The sequence below is a fragment of the Amblyraja radiata genome, unplaced genomic scaffold (assembly GCF_010909765.2).
Source record: "Amblyraja radiata isolate CabotCenter1 unplaced genomic scaffold, sAmbRad1.1.pri scaffold_417_ctg1, whole genome shotgun sequence".
Classification (NCBI taxonomy): Eukaryota; Metazoa; Chordata; class Chondrichthyes; order Rajiformes; family Rajidae; genus Amblyraja; species Amblyraja radiata.
In genome coordinates, this window is record NW_022630526.1 from 66,751 (window position 1) to 85,909 (window position 19,159).

The following is a 19,159-nucleotide window of genomic DNA, read 5'->3' on the forward strand; positions in this document are numbered from 1 at the left end:
GGCGGGGCTTACGGCTCGACCTATCCGACGCTGGGGGAGGGAACGCGGCTCCGATTGGCGGAGGGAGCTGTCTATCTGAAGGGCGGGGCTTACGGCTCGACCTATCCGACGATGGGGGAGGGAACGCGGCTCCGATTGGCGGAGGGAGCTGTCTATCCGAAGGGCGGGGCGTACGGCTCGACCTATCCGACGCTGGGGGAGGGGCGGGAACGCGGCTCTGATTGGCCGGACGCCGGGAGGGGGCGGTACCTGGTCCTGTGTGACGTCGTTGGCCGCTGGCGCTGTCCGTCAGTGTGGGGGAGGCGGGGCCTGGTCGCCGGTCACGTGGGGCGGGGCCGGTGCGTTGTCGCCGCCGTCGGGACGAGGCCTCCGGTCAACGCCGGGGAGGAGCTCAGGTAGGAACAGCCGCCGCCGCCGCCCGGCCTCGCGTCCTTTCCCCTTCCCTTCCCGAGGGCGATCCTGCGGCCGGCGGCCCGAGGGATGTGAGGGAGGGAGGGAGGTCTGGGCGCCCTCTGGTCCTCCGGCTGTAGCGCCCCCTGACGGCGGGAGGCCGCGGTGCAGCGTCTCAGTGACTGATGAACAAGGACACCCAGATCTCGTTGCACCTCCTCTTCTCCTAATATTGGTCCATAAACCCCTGACACCAGTATCTCGTTGCATGGGAACGGTGATGAGCCATTCTTTAGGAGAAGGGGAGGTGCAACAAGACCTGGGGTCCTTGTACATTCTTGCCATAGAGGGAGTACAGAGAGGGTGATAAAAACTGCCCAGGGTATCATTGGTCTCCCCCTGCCCCCTGGATGGAGGACATTTACCACTCCAGATGCCGCAGCTGGACCTGTAATATCGTGAAAGACATTACACATCCTTGTCACCACCTTTTCACACTGCTGCCCTCAGGAAAAAGGTACAGGTCGCTAAAGTCACGCACTGCCAGACTCAAGAACAGCTTTTACCCATCAGCAATCTTGGAACTGAACTCTGTCTCGGGAGCGGGTTATAGGGAAGGAGGGGGGTGGGGGGTGGGAGACAGTGTTAATTTATGTAGATGTGAATCCATGGGTGGGTTTGGGGAGGGAGGGAGTGTAAAAAGTATGAGTATGTGAATGTTTGAAGTTCTTTTAAATGGAGAGACACAGTAATCTCGTTGTATGTGACACATGCAATGACAATAAAGCATTCTCATTCTGATTCTGATTCTGAAGGTTCACCAGACTGATTCCTGGGGATGGCAGGACTTTCATATGAAGAAAGACTGGATAGACCCGGCTTGTACTCGCTAGAATTTAGAAGATTGAGGGGGGATCTGTAGGCAAAGATCATAGATCATATCCGCTCTATAATCTTTGGTTGTAGGCATGTCACAAAATGTTAAAATGTTAAAAATCAAGCCTGTAATTTTATCCCATCAGATAAAAGCATAAAAAGAAGTTTAATTTGACACCTAATTCACTTTCATATCTTCAGTATTAAAAAAGTTGTGGTAATTTTCATACTCGGAAACTAGCATCTTGTTCCCTATTGTTTATCCATTAATAGACAATAGGTGCAGGAGTAGGCCATTCGGCCCTTCGAGACAGCACCGCCATTCAATGTGATCGTGGCTGATTATCCACAATCAGTACCCCGTTCCTGCCTTCTCCCCATATCCCCTGACTATGCTATCTTTAAGAGCCCTATCTAGTTCTCTCTTGAAAGTATCCAGAGAACTGGCCTCCGTGAGGCAGAGAATTCCGCAGACTCACAACACGTCTCTGAGAAAAAGTGTTTCCTCATCTCCGTTCTAAATGGCTTACCCCTTATTCATAAACTGTGGCCCCTGGATCTGGACTCCCGCAACATCGGGAACATGTTTCTTGCCTCTATCGTGTCCAATCTTGTATGTTTCAACAAGATCCCCTCTCATTCTTCTAAACTCCAGAGTGTACAAGCCCAGCCGCTCCATTCTCTCAGCATATGACAGTTCCACCATCCCGGGAATTAACCTTGTAAACCTACGCTGCATTCCCTCAATAGCAAGAATGTCTTTCCTCAAATTAGGAGACCAAAACTGCACAAACCTTTAATTTGATACCTAATTCACGTTCATATCTTCAGTATTAAAAAAGTTATGGCCATTTTCATACTCGGAAATTAGCATCTTGTTCCCTATTGCTTTTCCATCAACTTAACACAAAAGCTGTGATCGAGGGCAAGGGCCGTTTACGCAGACATGTGTTCAAAATCCTCAAACATCCACGCTCAAGATAATCAAGATCATTATTTTTTGCACAATCGTGTCATAAGAACATCTGAGTTTTCCGTATTTTGTGTTATTGTCTATCCATGATCAATGAGATTGAGGAAAAACCTTTTCACCCAGAGATTTGTGAATCAGTGGAATCCTCTGCCACAGAAGGCAGTGGAGGCCAATTCACTGGATGTTTTCAAGAGAGAGTTAGATTTGGCTCTTAGGGCTAACGGAATCAAGGGATATGGGGAGAAAGCAGGAAATGGATACTGATTGTGGATGATCAGCCATGATCACATTACCATGAAGGTAGGAGAGAAGCAGCAGCCAGAAGCAGTGAGAGCTTGTATTGGCTGGAGGTTGGTGAGTCAGAGGGAAATGGATCAGCTGGGCTTGTACACTCTGGAATTTAGAAGGATGAGAGGGTATCTTATTGAAACATATAAGATTATTAAGGGTTTGGACACGCTAGAGGCAGGAAACATGTTCCCGATGTTGGGGGAGTCCAGAACCAGGGGCCACAGTTTAAGAATAAGGGGTGAGCCATTTAGAACGGAGACGAGGATATGGGGAGAAGGCAGGAACGGGGTACTGATTGTGGATGATCAGCCGTGATCACATTGAATGGCGGTGCTGGCTGGAAGGGCCGAATGGCCTCTACTCCTGCACCTGTTGTCTAATGTTGGTACTCGCAGATGTAGTAGAGGCGCCGGGCGTAGTCCTTGTCCCACCAGGCTCTGTCTAAGGTACTAACGGCCACACAGTGTAACATATAAGATTATTAAGGTTTTGGTCACGCTAGAAGCAGGAAACATGTTCCCGATTTTGGGGGAGTCCAGAACCTCAGATTCAGATCAGATTCAGATTCAAATGTTATTGTCATTGTGCAGTGTACAGTACAGAGACAACGAAATGCAGTTAGCATCTCCCTAAAAGAGCGACATAGAATATGAGCAATGAATAAATATATTTACGTGCATACAGTCATAGTAGTGCAATTATTTTTTTTTTCCTGGTGGAAGGAGTGTCCGGTCCAGGGGAGGGGGGGGGGGGTTGGCAATCACCGAGGTACAGTGTTGAGTAATGTAACAGCCGCAGGGAAGAAGCTGTTCCTGGACCTACTGGTCCGGCAACGGAGAGACCTGTAGCGCCTCCCGGATGGGAGGAGGGTAAACAGTCTGTGGCTGGGGTGAGAGCAGTCCTTGACGATGCTGCGCGCTCTTCGCAGACATCGCTTGCTTTGGACAGACTCAATGGAGGGGAGTGAGGAACCGGTGATGCGTTGGGCAATTTTCACCACCCTCTGCAGTGCTTTCCGGTCGGGTTAGCTACAGTTTAAGAATAAGGGGCAGGCTATTTTGAACTGAGATGAGGAAACACATTTTCACCCAGAGTGTTGTGAGTCTGTGGAATTCTCTGCCTCAGAGGGCGGTGGAGGCCGGTTCTCTGGATACTTTCAAGAGAGAGCTAGATAGGGCTCTTAAAGATAGCGGAGTCAGGGGATATGGGGAGAAGGCAGGAATGGGTTACTGTTTGGGGATGATCAGCCATGATCACATTGAATGGCGGTGCTGGCTCGAGGGACCGAATGGCCTACTCCTGCTCCTGTTGTCTATTGAAAGAAGATTTAAAAAGCGTGCCAAAAGCCCGATTCAAGTGTTTACCAAGAAGGTAGAAGAGAAGCAGCGAGAGCTAATATTGGCTGGAAGTTAGTGAGTCAGAGGGAAAGGCTGAAGTTGGCTAAGCTCTTCAGAGTGTTTTCAGTCTTTCTTTTCAGTAGTGGTTGGTTTAAAAACCGGGCAGGACCGGCCGAGAACACATACCTTCAGGGTCAACGGCAGGTGAGGGAGTGCAGTGATTGGCTGAGGAATTTAATTCTCAAATTGGTAAATTGATGAATTTAGGCGATTAATCAGCTAATATAAGCAAGGTTTGCTGTCAGGGGTAGACAAAAATGCTGGAGAAACTCGGTGGCTGATGCAGCATCTATGGAGCGAAGGAATAGGTGACAGGTTGAACAAGATAGGTCTTTATTCTTTGGAGCGCAGAAGGTTAAGGGGGGGGATTTGATAGAGGTCTTTAAAATTATGAGAGGGATAGACAGAGTTGACGTGGATAAGCTTTTTCCATTGAGAATAGGGAAGATTCAAACAAGAGGACATGATTTGAGAATTAAGGGACGAAAGTTTAGGGGTAACATGAGGGGGAACTTCTTTACTCAGAGAGTGGTGGCTGTGTGGAATGAGCTTCCAGTGGAAGTGGTGGAGGCAGGTTCGTTTTTATCATTTAAAAAAAATTCAATAGGCATATGGACGGGAAAAGAATGGAGGGTTATGGTCTGAGTGCAGGTAGATGGGACTAGGTGAGAGTAAGTGGTCGGCACGGACTAGAAGGGCCGAGTTGGCCTGTTTCTGCCGAGATGGCCTGTTTCTGTGCTGTAATTGTTATATGGTTATATGAGACCCTTCTTCAGACTGGGAGCGGCTTGCAGGGCAGTGGCCTTGTCGAGGGAAGTGCCTTGTGAGAGAGGTGTGAGTCTTTGGTTCAAGAGTCTTCGGCGAGGAGGCTTGAGGCAAGGAGGTTACACTTGATTGAAATTTGTGATTTTTGTCCACTGAAGAAATGGCAGACATGTTGGTGAAGTGTGTTCCCTGCAGGATGTGGGAAGTCAGGGACACGGCTGGTGCTTCTGGAGACTACACCTGCAGACATTGTGTTGTCCAGGCGCAGCTCCTGAACCAACGTGTTGGGGAACTGGAGAAGCAGCTGGATGACCTCTGGACCATCCGGGAACACAAGAGCTTTCTGGACAAGGACCTACAGTGAGGTTGTCACGCCAAGGATACAGGAAGAGCGAAGGAGGGTGACGGGGAGAAAGGGGAGTAACCGTGGAGTGCAGGACACCCCAGTGCCAAATTGAAACGGGTACATCCTTTTGGGAGCTGTCGGGGCAGACGACGCGTCCAGTCCAAGTGACAGACAGGTCGGTGGCTCCAATCCTAGCGATGAGACTCGACCGGCGACACTGACGTCAGGCAGGGCCATAGTGGTGGGCGACTCCTTTGTCCGAGGTGCGGACTGGAGATTCTGCGGCAGCAGGCGAGACTCTGTTGTCTCCCTGGTGCCAGGGTTCAAGATATCACAAACAGACTTCAGGACATCCGCGAGAGGGAAGGTGAACTGCCGGCAGTAGTTGTGCACGTCGGCACAAACAACGTCGGGAAGAAGAGGAAGGAGGTTCTCCAACGCGAATTTAGAGAGTTAGGAAGAAGACTGAGAAGCAGGACTTCTAGGGTGGTTATCTCTGGTAGCTTCCAGTACCTCGTGCTGGTGAGGACATGAACAGGGAGATAGGGGATCTGAATGTGTGGCTGAGGGGCTGGAGCAGGGAGCAATGATTTAGATTTATAGACAACTGAGATCACTTCTGGGGTAGGGGTGACCTGTACAAAAGCGACGGGTTACACCTTAACTGGAGGGGGGCCGACATTCTGGCAGGCAGGTTTGCTGGGGCAACACGTGTGGGTTTAAACTCAATAGGGGGGGGGAATGATTGACATATTGGGAGTATTAAGGTGGAGTTAAAGGGAAAGTGAGTACAGGAAAAATTACAAAATCTCCCGAATTAATGAGAAGGAGAGTTTGAGAAGGGATAATAATAATAATAATGGATGGGATTTATATAGCGCCTTTCTAATACTCAAGGCGCTTTACATCGCATTATTCATTCACTCCTCAGTCACACTCGGTGGTGGTAAGCTACTTCTGTAGCCACAGCTGCCCTGGGGCAGACTGACGGAAGCGTGGCTGCCAATCTGCGCCTACGGCCCCTCCGACCACCACCAATCACTCACACACATTCACACACATTCACACACAGGCAAAGGTGGGTGAAGTGTCTTGCCCAAGGACACAATCACAGTATGCACTCCAAGCGGGATTCGAACCGGCTACCTTCCGGTTGCCAGCCGAACACTTAGCCCATTGTGCCATCTGTCGTCCCCGCCAAGGGAGTAAGGCCAGGGCCAATAGTGAACGGTGAGAGAGGGGAGGTGAATACCGAGGTCAAAGTGTTGCTCATGAATGTGTGAAGTATAAGAAATAAAATGGGCAAGTATGATGTTGTGGGAATTACTGAGACATGGCTGCAAGAGGGCCAGGGCTGGGAACTGAATATTCAAGGGTATACATCCTATCGAAAAGACAGACAGGTGGGCAGAGGGGGTGGGATAGCTCTGTTGGTGAGGAATGAAATTCAGTCCCTTGCAAGGGGTGACATTGAAACAGGAGATGTAGAGTCAGTATGGATAGAACTGAGGAATTGTAAGGGTAAAAAGACCCTAATGGGAGTTATCTACAGGCCCCCAAACAGTAGCCTGGACATGGGGTGCAAGTTGAATCAGGAGTTAAAATTGGCATGTAGTAAAGGCAATGCTGTGGTTGTTATGGGAGATTTCAACATGCAGGTAGACTGGGGAAATCAGGTTGGTACTGGACCCCAAGAAAGGGACTTTGTAGAGTGCCTTCGTAATGGATTCTTAGAGCAGCTTGTACTGGTGCCAGCCAGGGAGAAGGCAATTCTGGATTTAGTGTAATGTAATGAACCGGATTTGATAAAGGACCTTGAGGTAAAGGAGTCATTAGGAAGTAGTGACAATAATATGATGTTTTAATCTGCAATTTGAGAGGGAGAAGGGTGGATCGGAGGTGTCAGTATTACATTTGAACAAAGGGGACTATGGAGCCATGAGGGAGGAGCTGGCCAAAGTTGACTGGAAAGATACACTAGCAGGGATGACAGTGGAACAACAATGGCAGGTGTTTCTCGGAATAATACAGAAGGTGCGGGATCAGTTCATTCCAAAGAGGAAGAAAGATTCCAAGGGGGGTAAGGGCTGACCGTGACTGACAAGGGACGTCAGGGACAGTATAAAAATAAAAGAGAAGTACAACTTAGCAAAGATGAGCGTGAAGCAAGAGGATTGGGCAATGTTTAAAGAACAACAGAAGATAATTAAAAAAGGCAATACGGGGACAAAAGATGAGGTACGAGGGTAAGCTAGCCAAGAGTATAAAGCAGGATAGTAAAAGCTTCTTTAGGTATGTGAAGAGAAAAAAAAATAGTTAAGACCAAAGTTGGACCCTTGAAGACTGAAACAGGTGAATTTATTATGGGGAACAAGGAAATGGCAGATGAGTTGAACAGGTACTTTGGATCTGTCTTCACTAAGGAGACACAAACAATCTTCCTGATATACTAGTGGCCAGAGGATCTGGGGTGACGGAGGAACTGAAGGAAATCCACATTAGGCAGGAAATGGTGTTGGATAGACTGATGGGACTGGAGGCTGATAAATCCCCAGGGCCTGATGGTCTGCAGCCCAGGGTACTTAAGGAACTGGCTCTAGAAATCGTGGATGCATTGGTGATCATTTTCCAATGTTGTATAGACTCAGGATCAGTTCCTGTGGATTCGAGGGTAGCGAATGTTATCCCACTTTGTAAGAAAGGCGGGAGAGATAAAACAGGGAATTATAGACCAGTTAGCCTGACATCGGTGGTGGGGAAGATGCTGGAGTCAATTATAAAAGATGAGATAGCCGCACATTTGGATAGCAGTAACAGGATCGGGCCGAGTCAGCATGGATTTACGAAGGGGAAATCATGCTTGACTAATCTTCTGGAATTTTTTGAAGATGTAACTAGGAAAATGGACAAGGGAGAGCCAGTGGATGTAGTGTACCTGGACTTTCAGAAAGCATTTGATAAGGTCCCACATAGGAGATTAGTGGGCAAAATGAGGGCACATGGTATTGGGGGTAGAGTGCTGACATGGATAGAGAAGTGGTTGGCAGACAGGAAACAAAGAGTAGGGATTAACGGGTCCCTTTCAGAATGGCAGGCAGTGACCAGTGGGGCACTGCAAGGCTCGGTGCTGGGACCGCAGCTATTTACAATATACATCAATGATTTAGATGACGGGATTCAAAGTAACATTAGCAAATTTGCAGATGACACAAAGCTGGGTGGCAGTGTGAACTGTGAGGAGGATACTATGAGAATGCAGGGTGACTTGGACAGGCTGGGTTAGTGGGCCGATGCATGGCAGATGCAGTATAATGTGGATAAATGTGAGATTACCCACTTTAGCACCCATAGGAAGGCTGATTATTATCTGATTGGTGTCAAATTGGGAAAAGGGGAAGTACAACGGGATCTGGGGGTCCTTGTACATCAGTCAATGAAAGTAAGCATGCAGGTACAGCAATCAGTGAAAAAGCGAATGGCATGTTGGCCTTCATAACAAGAGGAATTGAGTACAGGAGCAAAGTGGTCCTTCTGCAGTTGTACAGGGCCCTAGTGAGACCACACCTGGAGTATTGTGTGCAGTTCTGCTCTCAAAATTTGAGGAAGGACATCCTTGCTATTGAGGGAGTGCAGCATAGGTTTACAAGGTTAATTCCCGGGATGACGGGACTGTCATATGTTGATAGAATGGAGCAGCTGGGCTTGTACACTCTGGAGTTTAGAAGGATGAGAGGAGATCTTATTGAAACATATAAGATTATTAAGGGTTTGGCCACGCTAGAGGCAGGAAACACATTCCCGATGTTGGGGGAGTCCAGAACCAGGGGCCACAGTTTAAGAATAAGGGGTAAGCCATTTAGAACGGAGATGAGGAAACACTTTTTCTCACAGAGAGTGGTGAGTGCGTGGAATTCTCTGCCTCAGAGGGCGGTGGAGGCAGGTTTGGCAGATGCAGTATAATGTGGATAAATGTGAGGTTATCCATTTTGGTGGCAAAAACATGAAAGCAGACTATTATCTAAATGGTGGCCGACTAGGAAAAGGGGAGATGCAGCGAGACCTGGGTGTCATTGTACACCAGTCATTGAAAGTGGGCATGCAGGTGCAGCAGGCAGTGAAGAAAGCGAATGGTATGTTAGCTTTCATAGCAAAAGGATTTGAGTATAGGAGCAGGGAGGTTCTACTGCAGTTGTACAGGGTCTTGGTGAGACCACACCTGGAGTATTGCGTACAGTTTTGGTCTCCAAATCTGAGGAAGGACATTATTGCCATAGAGGGAGTGCAGAGAAGGTTCACCAGACTGATTCCTGGGATGTCAGGACTGTCTTATGAAGAAAGACTGGATAGACTTGGTTTATACTCTCTAGAATTTAGAAGATTGAGAGGGGATCTTATAGAAACTTACAAAATTCTTAAGGGGTTGGACAGGCTAGATGCAGGAAGATTGCTCCCGATGTTGGGGAAGTCCAGTACAAGGGGTCACAGCTTAAGGATAAGGGGGAAATCCTTTAAAACCGAGATGAGAAGAACTTTTTTCACACAGAGAGTGGTGAAACTCTGGAACTCCCTGCCACAGAGGGTAGTCGAGGCCAGGTCATTGGCTATATTTAAGAGGGAGTTAGATGTGGCCCTTGTGGCTAAGGGGATCAGAGGGTATGGAGAGAAGGCAGGTACGGGATACTGAGTTGGATGATCAGCCATGATCATATTGAATGGCGGTGCAGGCTCGAAGGGCCGAATGGTCTACTCCTGCACCTAATTTCTATGTTTCTATGTTTCTATGTTCTCTTGATGCTTTCAAGAGAGAGCTAGATAGGGCTCTTAAAGATAGCGGAGTCAGGGGATACGGGGAGAAGGCAGGAACGGGGTACTGATTGTGGATGATCAGCCATGATCACATTGAATGGTGGTGCTGGCTCGAAGGGCCGAATGGCCTCCTCCTGCACCTGTTGTCTATGTAATATATTGGTGTGCAGTGTGTTTCTGTACGGAGTGACGGGCTTGCTCTCTCTCGTTTCTGTGTGCCACAGGGTTCGTGTGGTTTAGACGGTGGCGGAGAAATAGCGGTGAGATCGTCCCGGTGAGCGCCGGCGTGCGGAGGTCGGCTATCCGCTGCCGGGATGGAGGCGGAGGACGGAGAGCAAGTGGCGGATGACGGAGAGCGAGTGGCGGAGGACGGAGAGCGAGTGTCGGAGGGCGAGGACCAACCGGCCGTAGCCGGGAGCGAGGAGCAGTCGGCCGCAGGCGTGCTGGAGGTGGCGGGCGGGGAGAGTGACGGCGCGGCGGCGGAGGCCCACATCTGCTCGGTGTGCGGTCGCAGCTTCGAGCAGCCGGAGGAGCTGGAGGCCCACGCGGAGGAGCACGGCGGCGAGGTGCGGTACGAGTGCGAGGTGTGCGGCGAGTGGTGGCTGTACCCCCGGCTGCTGGAGGCCCACCGCCGTATCCACACCGGCGAGACTCCCTACGCCTGCACCCTGTGCGGCAAGGGCTTCACCCGCTCTGGCAACCTGCTGGCGCACCAGCGGGTACACACCGGCGAGCGCCCCTTCCCCTGCCCGCAGTGCGGCAAGGCATTCAAGACCTCGCAGCACCTGAAGGAGCACTGGCGGGCACGTCGCTGCGCCGGCCCCGGCCCCGTCCTGCCCGCCCGCATCACCCACCGCTGCACCGACTGCGGCAAGGACTTCCGCAGCGCCGACGAGCTGGAGGACCACCGCGGCGCCCACACCGGCGAGCGGCCCTTCGCCTGCCCCGTCTGCGGCAAAGCCTTCCCGCAGGCGTCCGGCCTCCGGCGACACCGTATCGTCCACACCGGCGAGAAGCCCTTCACCTGCTCCGTCTGCGGCAAGAGCTACAGCCAGTCGTCCAGCCTGGTGGCCCACCTCACCGTCCACACCGGCGAGTGCCCCTATTCCTGCCCCGACTGCGGCAAGGGCTTCACCCGCCTCTCCCACCTCAGCCAGCACCGGCGGGTGCACACCGGCGAGAGACCCTTTGTCTGCGCCCAGTGCGGCAAAGGCTTCACCCACTCGTCCAGCCTCCTGCGGCACGGGCGCGTCCACTCCGGGGAACGTCCCTTCGCCTGCCCCCTCTGTGGCCTGGAGTTCTCACAGTCCTCCCACCTTCGCCGCCATCTGCCCGCCCACACCGGCACCAAGCCCTTCGTCTGCTCCGAGTGCGGCAAGGGCTTCACCGAATCCTCCAACCTGCTGAGGCACCGGCAGATCCACACCCGCGACTGATCCCATCCCTTATCCTCCCCTCACCTACCCTACCATCTCCTCCCCTCCCCGATCCTCCCCTCCCCTCACCTACCATCCCCTCCCTGATCCTCCCCTCCCCTATCCTCCCCTCCCCTATCCTCCCCTCACCTACCCTCCCCTACCATTCCCACCCCAATCCCCCCCCTCCCTACCCTCCCCTTTCCTGCCCTCCCTTCCCCGCCACTGACCCCCTCCATCCCCTCCCCCATCCCTCCCCTACCCTCACCTCACCTCCCCCCGCCCACAATTGACCCCCTTCTCCCCCTTCCTATCCTCCCCACCCCTACCCTCCCCTCCCCTGCCCCCTGCCCCCCACTCCTCCTCTCCCCGCCCCATCCCCACCTCCCCTCCCCACCCCCGCAGACCCTCCCGCCAGCGCCGACGCCAACTTCCTCTGCGTGAAAACAAAGTCCCAAACTACGCCGTACAGCACAGCAACACGCCCCCCCCCCCTCTACCCTTCTCTCTCTCTCTCTCGCCTCCCCCTCTCTCTCTCTCTCTGTCTCTCACCCTCTCTCTCTCCCCGTGCAGTTAATGCAGATAAGTGCAAGGTGTTTTATTTTGCAAAGTTAAACTGAGGCAGGATCTTCCCAGTAAGGGTCAGGGCCCACAGGTAGTGTTGTAGAGCAGAGGGATCTAGGACTACAGGTGCATGGTTCCTTTAAGGTGGAGTCGCAGGTAGATAGGGCGGTCAAAAAGGCTTTTGGCACATTGGCCGTCATCAGTATTAACTGTCGAAGATAGAACCAGTACGGGACAGCACAGGAACAGGCCCTTCGGCCCACAGTGTCCATGCTGACCTTGACGCCACGTGATCCGTATCCCTCCATTCCCTGCATGTCCATCTAAAAGCCTCTTAAACACCACTATCGTGTCTGTCTCCACCCCCTCCTCACCCTCTGTGGAAAAACAACCTGCCCCACACATCACCTTTAAACTTTCCCCCTCTCACCTTCAACCTGCACCCTCTAGTCCTGGATAAAGCCCCTCATGGTAGGGCTGATCCAGAACATTAGCACAGGGAAGGCCAGGGATAGTTGCTTTAGTAACGGCCGTGGGATAGGAGTAGAGTTAGGCCACTCGGCCCATCGAGCCTACTCCGCCATTCAATCACAGCCGGTCTATACACTGGTGGTGGAGGGAGAATTAATTTGGCGGCTGATGGCCGGCATGGACTCGGCGGGCCGAAGGGCCTGTTTCCCACGGCCAGTCTCTGGGGGGAAGAGGGAGTCTCTGAAGCCGTGTTTCACCGCAAGCCGCACTGTCCTGCCCAACGTGAGGGAGTAGAGACTGAGGCCATTCGGCCCTCCTGCTGCCGTCCTGTTCCCGTTCGGAGAGAGAGGGAGAGCGAGCGCACGCACACGGAGTCGCTGAAGGCTGGCGCTGCCGATCGGGAGACGGAGACGGAGGAGGGGCCGAGTCTCCTCGGAGGCAACAACGGGAACCACGACCCCCCAACCCCCCCTCCTAGCAGTGAGGAGGGGGGGGGGCGATCCACCTGAACCTGATCCAGGCCAGAGGCACGACGGTGGATCACACGTAATCTGAGGTAAGGCACAGTCGTCACTCAATCCCCTCCCCTCCTCCCCTCAAATGCCCCTCCCCCCTCCATCAATTCCCCTCCTCCCTCAAATGCCTCTCCCCCACCATCAATTCCCCTCCCCCTCCATCAATTCCCCTCCCCCCTCCATCAATGCCTCTCCCCCCTCCATCAATTCCCCTCCCCCTCCATCAATTACCCTCCCCCTCCATCAATTCCCCTCACCCCTCCATCAATTCCCCTCCCCCTCCCCCTCCATCAATTCCCCTCCCCCTCCATCAATTCCCCTCCCCCTCCATCAATTCCGCTCCCCCTCCATCAATTCCCCTCCCCCCTCCATCAATTCCCCTCCCCCTCCATCAATTCCCCTCCCCCCTCCATCAATTCCCCTCCCCCCTCCATCAATTCCCCTCCCCCTCCCCCTCCATCAATTCCCCTCCCCCCTCCATCAATTCCCCTCCCCCTCCATCAATTCCCCTCCCCCTCCATCAATGCCTCTCCCACTCACTCAATGGCCCTCCCCCTCCATCAATTCCCCTCCCCCTCCATCAATTCCCCTCCCCCTCCATCAATTCCCCTCCCCCTCCATCAATTCCCCTCCCCCCTCCATCAATTCCCCTCCCCCTCCATCAATTCCGCTCCCCCTCCATCAATTCCCCTCCCCCCTCCATCAATTCCCCTCCCCCTCCATCAATTCCCCTCCCCCTCCATCAATGCCTCTCCCACTCACTCAATGGCCCTCCCCCTCCATCAATTCCCCTCCCCCTCCATCAATTCCCCTCCCCCTCCATCAATTCCGCTCCCCCCTCCATCAATGCCCCCCTCTCTCCACCAATGCCCCTCTCTCTCCATCAATGTCCCTCCCCCTCCATCAATGCCTCTCCCACTCACTCAATGCCCCTACCCCTCAATGGCCCTCCCCCTCCATCAATGCCCCTCCCCCTCCATCAATGCCCCTCCCCCCTCCATCAATGCCCCTCCCCCCTCCATCAATGCCCCTCCCCCTCCACCAATGCCCCTCTCCTCTCCATCAATGCCCCTCCCCTCCTCACTCAAACGCCCCTCCTCCCTCGCCCCCTCCCCCCTCCCACAATGCCCCCTCCTTCAACAAGGTTGAAAGGGTTGAGAGAAGATTTACGAGGATGTTTCCAGGACTAGAGGGTGTGAGCTACAGGGAGAGGTTGAGTAGGCTGGGTCTCTATTCCATGGAGCGCAGGAGGATGAGGGGAGATGAGGGTACAAAACCATGAGAGGAATAGATCGGGTAGACGCACAGAGTCTCTTGCCCAGAGTAGGGGAATCGAGGACCAGAGGACACGGGTTCAAGGTGAAGGGGAAAAGATTTAATCTAAATCCAAGGGGTAACTTTTCCACACAGAGGGTGGTGGGTGGATGGAACGAGCTGCCGGAGAAGATAGTTCAGGCTGGGACTATCCTATCATTTAAGAAACAGTTAGACAGGTACATGGATAGGACGGGTTTGGAGGGGTATGGGCCAAACGCAGACAGGTGGGACTTGTGTAGCTGGGACATGTTGGCCGGTGTGGGCAAGTTGGCCTGAAGGGCCTGTTTCCACACTGTATTAATCTATGTTTCTATAAGGGCTCTCATCTCAGCTCCTGCCTCTGACCCCTCTGTTCCGGCCCCATGCCTGGTGGCATTTGATAAGTTTGTGCCTCTGACATTGTCGGGTCTAGAGGATGTGGTTAGCCATATTAAGCCGTCAGGTTCCCCTTGTGATGCTGCCCCTCCTCTTCTTTTTAAAGAGGTTTTCCCGAGTATAGGGCAGTCGGTTCTCGCCATCATAAACAGTAACTTGTGTTCTGGGGTTGTCCTCATAAATTTTAAACATGCTGTAGTGCAACCACTACTTAAGAAACCAGGCCTGGATCAAACTGATCTGGCCAATTTTAGGCCGATCTCCAAGTTGCCTTTTATCTCTAAGATCATGGAGAAAGTAGTTTATGCTCAGCTGAAACTCTTCCTCGATGAGCAAAATATTCGGGAGGTTTTCCAGTCTGGATTCAAGGCTATGCATAGCACAGAGTCGGCTCTGCTAAGGGTCTTCAACGACATCCTCCTGGCAAACGACTCTGGTAATTATGTGGTTCTTGTCTTGCTGGACCTATCTGCAGCCTTCGATACAGTGGACCATGGAATTTTAATTTCCCGATTACAGCGCCAAGTGGGCATTTGTGGCAGTGCCCTGGGGTGGTTCAGGTCCTATCTGGCAGACAGAACCATGCGTGTAAGCCTTGCTGGCTTTGAATCCTCCTCCACTCCCTTGGTATATGGGGTTCCACAGGGCTCAATTTTAGGGCCCCTGCTCTTCTCTTTATACCTACTTCCTCTGGGCTCAATTTTAAGAAGGCATGGCATCTCCTTTCACTTTTACGCAGATGATAGCCAGTTATTTATGCCACTCAGGAAAGAAGACGACTATTCTCTAAAATCACTTCTGTCTTGTCTTGAGGACATTAAGTCCTGGATGGCCTTAAACTTTCTGGGACTTAATGAAGAGAAGACAGAGGTGATTTTGTTTGGCCCCAATGGCTGCCGTGAACCTCCCTTTGTTGACTTGGGTCCACTGGCATTGTCTGTAAAGCCAACAGTTTTAAACCTGGGTTTTAGGATGGACGGTGATTTTAAACTAGATAAACAAATAGGCGCGGTGGTTAAGTCCAGCTTCTTTCACCTAAGGAAGCTGGCAAAGGGGAAGCCCATCCTCGAGCGGGAGCATTTTGAAACAGTAATCCATGCCTTTATTACATCTAGGCTGGATTACTGTAAAGCACTCCACTCTGGAGTCGCACGAGCTTCATTGGCTCGTCTCCAGCTGGTTCAAAATGCTGCCGCTCGCCTTTTGACCGGAACTCGAAAGAGGGAGCACATTACGCCAATTTTGGCCTCCCTTCACTGGCTCCCAGTGCACTTTCGAGTTCATTTCAAAATTCTTTTATTTGTTTTTAAATCGTTGAATGGGCTCGCCCCGCCTTACCTCTCTGAGCTGCTCCACCTATATGCTCCTGCCTGGTGCCTCAGGTCAGCTGATCAGCTGCTCCTTGAAGTACCAAGGTCTAAGCGGAAGCTCAGAGGGGATAGAGCCTTTTCTGTTGCTGCTCCGGCACTCTGGAACACCTTGCTGCTGCACATCAGACAGGCCCCCTCACTGTCCATCTTCAAATCCTCCCTAAAAACTCATTTTTATTCTCTGGCTTTCGACACTGGCTGAGGCATTGCACCTGTTCTTAGTGCTTTTAATGTCTTTTAATTTTTAGTGTGTTTTTTATAGTCCTTCGTTTTACGGTTTTTAATGGTTTGTAATAGCTTTTTGTCCATGAGTTCTCATGTACAGCACTTTGTGGCAACTGCGGTTGTTTAAAGTGCTTTATAAATAAAGTTATTATAAAGTTATTATTATTATGACTCCATCATTGACCCCCTCACTTTCCGCCATTCGGCCCTTCCAGCCAGCACTGTGATCATGGCTGATCATCCACAATCAGTACCCTGTTCCTGCCTTCTCCCCACATCCCCTTGACTCCGCTATCTTAACTCTCTCTTGAAAGAATCCAGAGAATCGGCCTCCACCGCCCTCCGAGGCAGAGAATATACAAGCCCAGTCGCTTCATTCTTGCTATTGAGGGAGTGCAGCGTAGGTTCACAAGGTTAATTCCCGGGATGGCGGGACTGTCATATGCTGAGAGAATGGAGCGGCTGGGCTTGTACACTCTGGAGTTTAGAAGGATGAGAGGATCTTATTCAAACATATAAGATTGTTAAGGGTTTGGACACGCTAGAGGCAGGAAACATGTTCCCGGTGTTGGGGGAGTCCAGAACCAGGGGCCACATTTTAAGAATAAGGGGTAAGCCATTTAGAACAGAGATGAGGAAACACTTTTTCTCTCAGAGAGTGGTGAGTCTGTGGAATTCTCTGCCTCAGAGGACGGTGGAGGCAGGTTCTCTGGATACTTTCAAGAGAGAGCTAGATAGGGCTCTTAAAGATGGCGGAGTCAGGGGATATCGAAATAGGACGTACGTGGTAAATGGTAGCGAATTGAGGAATGCAGTTGAACAGAGGGATCTGGGAATAACTGCATAGTTCCCTGAAGGTGGAATCTCATGTAGATAAGGTGGTAAAGAAAGCTTCTGGCGTGCTGGCCTTTATAAATCAAAGCATTGAGTATAGAAATTGGGATGTAATGTTAAAATTGTACAAGGAGTATGGTGTACAATTTTGTTCGCCAAATTATAGGAAAGATGTCAACAAAATAGAGAGAGTACAGAGGAGATTTACTAGAATGTTGCCTGGGTTTCATCAACTAAGTTACAGAGAAAGGTTGAACAAGTTAGGTCTTTATTCTTTGGAGCGCAGAAGGTTAAGGGGGGACTTGATAGAGGTCTTTAAAATGATGAGAAGGATAGACAGAGTTGACGTGGATAAGCTTTTCCCATTGAGAGTAGGGAATATTCAAACAAGAGGACATGACTTGAGAATTAAGGGACAGAAGTTTAGGGGTAACATGAGGGGGAACTTCTTTACTCAGAGAGTGGTAGCGGTGTGGAATGAGCTTCCAGTGGAAGTGGTGGAGGCAGGTTCGATTTTATCATTTAAAAATAAATTGGATAGGTATATGGACGGGAAAGAAATGGAGGGTTATGGTCTGAGTGCAGGTTGATGGGACTAGGGGAGAATAAGTGTTCGGAACGGACTAGAAGGGCCGAGATGGCCTGTTTCCATGCTGTAATTGTTATATGTTTATATGATATGGGGAGAAGGCAGGAACGGGGTACTAATTGGGGATGATCAGCCGTGATCACGTTGAATGGCAGTGCTGGTTCGAAGGGCCGAATGGCCTCCTCCTGCACCTGTTGTCTACTCTTTCAACATATGATAGCCCCGCCATCCTTCTGACTGTCTACCCCATCTCCGCCTCTCATGTTTTTTATCTCCTTCCGCCAGGAGTCCCGGCGTTCCAGAGCCGAGCGGTCGATCCCGTGGTATTCCCGGGTGCTGAGGGGAAGAGGGATCGTCGAGAGGCCGAGACACGGCGCGGGAGGGAGTGCGGACCGTTCGCCCATCAGGCCCGCTGCTGCCAGGACCACAACCCCCTCCACCCGTGCTCCTGGAAGGGCCAGGACCGAACGTGTGTGTGGGCGGGAACTGCAGACGCTGGTGAAAGTCGCAAAGCGCTGGAGTAACTCAGCGGGACGTGCAGCATCTCTGGAGAGAAGGGGCGGCTTTACGTTTCGGGGTCGAGGCCCTTCAGCGATGACTGAGCCGTGGGGCCGCTGCCCCTCCCCCCCCCCCCCCCCCACCAAGACCGATCCTGACCTCTGGACTCCGCAGCTCACTGTGTTCGGCTTTCGTCACCCTGCTTCAGAAAGCACGCCGTCGGTGCTGGAAAGGGCGCAGAGAAGATTTACGAGGAGGTTCCAAGGACCCGGTCATGAGGAGGTTTTTACAAGAACGATCCCAGGAATGAGTGGGTTAACGTACGACGAGCGTCTGTCGGCGCTGGGCCTGTACTCGCTGGAGTTTAGAACAACGAGAGGGGAATCTCATTGAAACGTTACAGAACAGTGAAAGGCCTGGATAGAGTGGATGTGGAGAGGATGTTTCCACTAGTGGGAGAGTCTAGGACCAGAGGTCGCAGCCTCAGAATTAAAGGGCGTTCCTTTCGGAAGGAGATGAGGAGGGATTTCTTTAGCCAGAAGGTGGTGAATCTGTGGGATTCGTTGCCACAGACGGCGGTGGAGGCCACAAGTCAGTGGATATATTTTAGGCAGTGGCAGCTAGATTGTTGATTAGTACGGGTGTCAGGGGTTATGGGGAGACGGCAGGAGAATGGGGCTAGGAGGGAGAGATAGATCAGCCGTGATTGAATGGTGGAGTGGACTCGATGGGCCGAATGGCCTAATTCTGCCCCATCCCTTATGACCTTATGACTCGAGTGCCTGAGCTGCAGGGAGAGGTTGGGGCAGGCTCGGACTATATTCCTTGGCGTGCAGGAGGATGAGAGGTGATCTTATAGAGGTGTATAAAATCATAAGTGGAATAGATCAGGTAGATGCACCCTCCAGAGTAGGGGAATGGAGGACCAGAGGACAAGGAGCTGTCACAGGAGGGCCTACAAATCAGGACGTGGGGTGAAGACAATAGACGATAGGTGCAGGAGGAGGCCATTCGGCCCTTCCAGCCAGCACCGCCATTCACTGTGATCATGGCTGATCATCCACATTCAGTAACCCGTTCCTGCCTTCTCCCCATATCCCCTGACTCCGCTATCTTTAAGAGCCCTATCTAGCTCCCTCATG

At 51.8% G+C, this 19,159-nt stretch overlaps 1 protein-coding gene across 1 annotated transcript; it reads left to right on the forward strand.

Moving 5' to 3' along the window:
• Positions 1-308: 308 nt before the first annotated feature.
• LOC116969924 (zinc finger protein 239-like) lies at positions 309-11,373 on the forward strand. The gene is made up of 2 exons (XM_033016683.1): positions 309-395; positions 10,069-11,373. The coding sequence occupies exon 2, from the start codon at positions 10,159-10,161 to the stop codon at positions 11,278-11,280; it is 1,122 nt and encodes a 373-aa protein (XP_032872574.1). The 5' UTR covers positions 309-395; positions 10,069-10,158; the 3' UTR covers positions 11,281-11,373.
• The last annotated feature ends 7,786 nt before the right edge of the window (positions 11,374-19,159 follow it).

What these genes read in the sequence shown, in the direction of transcription:
- LOC116969924 (XM_033016683.1), top strand. Translation starts at nt 10,159, where the DNA reads ATGGAGGCGGAGGACGGAGAGCAAGTGGCGGATGACGGAGAGCGAGTG.